The sequence below is a fragment of the Rhincodon typus genome, chromosome 1, assembly GCF_021869965.1.
Source record: "Rhincodon typus isolate 14 chromosome 1, sRhiTyp1.1, whole genome shotgun sequence".
In the NCBI taxonomy this organism is placed as follows: domain Eukaryota; kingdom Metazoa; phylum Chordata; class Chondrichthyes; order Orectolobiformes; family Rhincodontidae; genus Rhincodon; species Rhincodon typus.
The window spans coordinates 174,579,972-174,585,335 of NC_063332.1; the positions used below are offsets into that span (position 1 = coordinate 174,579,972).

The 5,364-nt window shown below is 43.3% G+C and overlaps 1 protein-coding gene across 1 annotated transcript in view; it reads right to left on the minus strand.

Annotated features, from left to right (window-relative positions):
• Nucleotides 1-1,683: 1,683 nt before the first annotated feature.
• Nucleotides 1,684-5,364, minus strand: part of LOC125486161 (rho guanine nucleotide exchange factor 38-like) — a 70,119-nt gene continuing 66,438 nt past the window's right edge. The window contains exon 7 of the mRNA XM_048612681.1: nucleotides 1,684-2,027. Within this exon, the coding sequence (XP_048468638.1) occupies nucleotides 1,842-2,027 (186 nt within the window). The 3' untranslated portion in view covers nucleotides 1,684-1,841. The remainder of the gene's footprint in view (nucleotides 2,028-5,364) is intronic.

The following is a 5,364-nucleotide window of genomic DNA, read 5'->3' on the forward strand; positions in this document are numbered from 1 at the left end:
GAGAGGTCGAGAAGGAGAGTCCTTCATGGTAACTTCAGCCAGCGCAGGAACTGAACCCACTCTGTCGGCATTGCTCCGCAGCACAAACCAACCATCCAGAAAACTGACCTGGCCAACCCACAGAACATTTGAGGTAATTGCCTAAAGAAGCAGCAGATGGTTAAGATCTGGAGTGCAGTCCCTGAGGGTGTGATACAGACAGGTTCAACTAAGGTATTCAAGAGGGAACTGGCTATTATTTGAAGCAGAAGACCATGTGGGGTTAGGGGGAGATGGCAATGGTTGGCAAAAGGTCCATTGCTCATTTAAACATTTCTCGCAGACATGATGGGCTTTGTGTCCTCTTTCTTGTGCTGTAATAATCCTGTGATTTTTGGACATTGTGTGGAAGATCAAACAAGCCATATATATCCCAATGCAAACATTAGCCACGTGCTTTTGGGATTCCATTTCCAGGGGCAGAGTTTATTTCCAAACCTTCTTCCAATCAGGTAATGCCAAGCAAACAGGCATGAAAATCAAGCACCCGACTTACGGTGCTCTGAATTTCCTCATCACTGATGTCAAAGTTCAGCAAATCGGGAATGTCACCCTTCAATTCTCCAAAGTGCGTCAGACCCATTATTACTTTAGAAGTTACTGTCACTAGTACATACTTAATGTGGTTTATCTGGCATTCGTTCCTCTGTCAGTTTTAAAACAAGTGATACGCACACACACCCATCCTGCCAACAAGACTGGAGAATCAGCGAGTTCATTCAAAAAGCTTCCACAGTCGCAGTGGGCTGAAAGACCTCTGTCTGAGCTGCATAATTTTACATGTGGCTCATTTGAAAATATTTGGAGAAACATGTTTTTCAACTTTAATTTAAAATGCCTTACTCCACAGGAGTAATGCTTAATGGTAATGTGTATCTTTAGGTCTCAAGAATATACATTAATGTGGTCTTTGGTCATTTGACTGGAAGCAAGTGAACTGTCGCTATTTCTCTCACTTGTGTTCATTTCCTTCTCACATACACATACACATACAAACACACTTATATACATAGGCATGGGGGTACAATCCCCTCCAAAGCTGCAACATGCTAACATTTTCATATCCTTCATGATAAGTTAAATTCCCTTCATTTCATTGCAAAGCATTCGATACTTTGTAAACACAGAGACCCTGTTCCTTGGATCTTGTGGAACAGATAGATGCTGTTTGATCCAGACGTTAGAGAATGGAAGTGTGACTGCGTTCAATCACAGTTATCAGTAGGAACTACTGTGACCCAGACTAGGTATCTGTAGCTATGTCTTCTTGTTACAATTCTCCACATCTCTGCCTCCTGGGAGGCAATGGCCAAACTGTATTAACACTAGACTACTAATCCAAAAACTCAGCTAATGGTCTGGGAACCTGGGATTGAATCCCACCACGGCAGATGGTGGAATTTGTACTCGATTTTTAAAAATAAAAAATTTGGGATTGAGGATCTATGGACAACCATGAAACCCATTGCTGATTGTTGGAAAATCCCATCTGGCTCACTAATATCCTTCAGGGAAGGAAATTCGCTGCCCTCACCTGCTCTGGCCTATGTGTAATTCCAGACCCATAGCAATGTGGTTGATTCTCAAATTGCCCTCTGAAATGGCTCATTAAGACACTCAGTTCAAGGGCAGGTCGGGATGGGCAATACATGCTGGCCAGCCACAATGCCCACATCCTAGGACAGAGTTTAAAATAAGCAGACTTAACTCCTTTGCCATGATCTAGTAAACATGGGGGAGCAACTACAAGAACATGACTTTCCACTCAAGAGTTTCTTTAAAGGTTGTCACAAGCTGTGTCTTCATGCATAGGTCATCCTTCCCAGATAGTTAGCAGGGACATAGCCCCGTTTCCCTTTAACTTCTGCCAACCACCAATCTGGATTCCCACTCAAGTCACTGGATTTCACGATTGTCACTCGCTCATATTCCTGAAGGCTGAGTTCATATTTACTCCGTGCTTCAAAAGGATAAACGGCATAAAAGATCTGTGAAAAGATAAAACAGTAAGCACCATGAAAGACATAACTGGCACATCACTGGGAAAAGTGGTTTGTTCAATGTCCTGTCTTGCTTGGATACATAGGTCTACAACAGAAGAATAGGCGACTCAGCCAAACTGATCCATGCTACACATGGGCCTCCTCCAAACTTTATCAGCTTTTTCTTCTTGTGCCTTCTCATCTTAAAGCCCCCAAAAAAGTCACCCCACTTATAGAGAAAAGAGCCCCAGCATGTTCCATGTTTCTCAATAAATCTCATCTTTACTATTAATTCTGCTCAAAAAGTACTTAAATTATGCAATTCGAGGGAAATCATAGAATCCCTACAGTGTGGAAGCAGTCCATTGGGTCCACACTGACCCTCTGAAGAGCATTCCACCCTATCCCTGTAACCCTGCATTTCCCATGGCTAACCCACCCAGCCTGCACATCCCTGGATACTATGGGTAATTTAGCATGGCCAATCCACCCTAACCTGCACATGTTTGGACTGTGGGAGGAAACCAGAGCATCCGGAGGAAACCCACGCAGACACGGGGGAGCATGTGCAAACTTCACACAGTCACTGAAGGCTGGATTTGAACATGGGTTCCTGGCGCTTTGAGGTAGCAGTGCTAACCACTGAGCCACCATGCCACCCTTTGCCACGTGCTCTTTCTCTTGAACAAATTGAACGAAGATTCAAATTACGAACAGGCAGGACCAGAGTATGTGCACATGCAATAGACTGGATAAGATTCTGGATTGTATTTGAATCTAGGTCCCACAGTTTAAAATCAGTGTCTAACTCATTAAGACCACCAGGGCAGAATCTCTGGTCTTGGTGATCTCGTCATCAGTGAGACAGGAAGTCAGTAAACCCTTTCAGGGCTACTCATGGTGTCAAAGGCCCAGGCATAATATTAAAAGGGCATTCATTCCCCACATACCAGCACCACAATTCATGCTCTTGCAGTGGATACCTCAGAGCTACTGCAAAACCTTCTGATTTCACATCATCCCCCAACACCAAGAATAACCTCAATTACTGCTTCCTATGATGAAGATTTATAATATAGGCGATTATTATTTTACTATGCCAGAACTTGGCTTCTAAAGTAGAGGTAAATGGGGTTTTGATTTTCAATTCTGTGAAGATGTGTTGTTTTCTTTTAAAACAAAAGAGTCAGAATGTCATTTTTGTAGCAATGGACGAAGCAGCATACCCAAGAAATCATGCAATTTAAGCTAAATGACTAGTAGAGCGATGTGGTGAGGTAATTGCTGAAGTGTTTACTAAGTTTAAGAATTACGACCCAGAGGGAAACAATTGGAGTGGGGTCAGAAGCAGGTCTGTTCAGAAGAAAAGATCCATACCAGCAGAAGGGCAATTTAGTTTTGGCAGCATCCAAGACATCAGAAGTGGAAAGAAATCTTAAACTGTTTTAGCAGTTCAAGCAGCCAGGGCTGGAAGAAGCCCCAAGCTTTGTCTCAACATGTAGCGCATTAGCCTATGTCTGTGCATCTCTGAGACAGAGAGAGAGAGAGAGAGAGAGAGACAACAACAGAGAAAATCACATTCTGTAAATATACAGAAACTCACCAAAGGGAAATACTTGCACTGGAGGGGGTGCGGAGGAGATTCACCAGGATGTTGCCTGGAATGGAGCATTTCAGCGATAAAGAGAGGCTGGATAAGCTCGGGCTGTTTTCTTTGGAGCAGAGAAGGCTGAGGGGGGACCTGAGAGAGGTGAGTAAGATTACAAGGGGCATGGTCAGGGTGAATAAAAAGCAGCTGTTCCCCTTGGTCGAAGGATCAAACCAAAGGGGGCGGTGTAATTTCAAACGAAAGAAAAGAGGTTTAGGAGATTGGAGGAAAAACCTTTTCACCCAGAAGGTGGTTGGGGTATGGAATGCATTACCTGAGAGGGTAGTTGAGGTGGGAAACCTCACCACCTTTAAAAAAATACGTGGATGAGCACTTGAGATGTCATAACATTCAAGGCTATGGGCCTAGTGCTGGAAACTGGGACACATGCATATAGTAGCATATTTCTGGCAGTACAGACTTGATGGGCCAAAGGGCCTCTTTCTGCACTGTATGATTCTATAATTCTAGTTGAGTAAAAAATTGAAGAGCAAAGGCAGGAGTGATGCTTCACTTGGGGCAAATGCTTGTAAAGGACATTGCTGTGAATATTTTTGCAGTTTAAGGTAATATCTTTCCAATGTATAGCTTTTTTTTTCCTTTAAGTAATAAACTTTTGTTTGTTAAAAGTACATTGAAAGCCTCTTGTGAATATGTGCAGTGACTAATTCCCACAGTAACCAACTTGCAAAAATAAACTTATGATCTATCAAGGATAACACAGTGTGGAGCTGGACGAACACAGCAGGCCAGGCAGCATCAGGGGAGCAGGAAAGTTGATGTTCAGAAGAAGGGTCCCGACCCGATAACTGTGTTATCTCTGACTCCAGCATCGGCAGTTCTTACTATCTCCTTATGATCTATCAAGTCAGCTCTCACTCTGGGATCTGACTTGTCCAGTGTTACCATCAACTGGGACCATAATAACCACTAATGTCTGCCTCAGAAAAGACAAAGGTGGCCAATTTTTTTTTCATGTCAGAATGTGGGCCCAGTGCCAAAAGTGGGCATACGATCTATTGTCCTCCGTAAGGCTAAGAAGCACTGTGTAGGCACTGCAGCGCGGCATCAAAAAGACATCAAACAGGGTAAATGTGTGAGTGCAGAGAAACATCAGGAAGAATTTGGGGTTGGTGACCTCAGCAACAGATGGAACCGGTGGATTGAAGGGCCAGGAGCTACAATTCCTGTATCAGATGCAGTGTAGTGTGGGCTTGGAACACTTAGTTGGGTGGGTGCAGGAAATATTATCGGCCTACATCCATGTGAGTGGCATTTGATCATTCTGTCTCTAGGACCGCAAGGGGAAAACTGCTCACATTTTGCAGAAGCGCAGTAAAACAGGTGGAGATGTCCCAATATTTGTACATTGGTGCATAATTTGAGGAAGTGGTGGGAATGTGAACTCATTAGATTAGCAACAATCTTATGGAATAATGGAGTAGGATTGAGGGGCTGAATGGCCTACGCCTGCCCTAAATTTGAATGTTCATATGCTTCCTGAGGAGGACTTCACTTATTTCAAAGAGAAAATATATAATTAAATGTAGTTCTACTGATAGAATGATGGAGAGGAAAGTGGATTCAGATAGGTCACACCAACGCAAGAAGTAAGCTATAACATCCTTCCTATTAGAGAATTCCCTCACGCAGTATTATGTTCACTCACTCAGAGATAGTAAGAACTGCCGATGC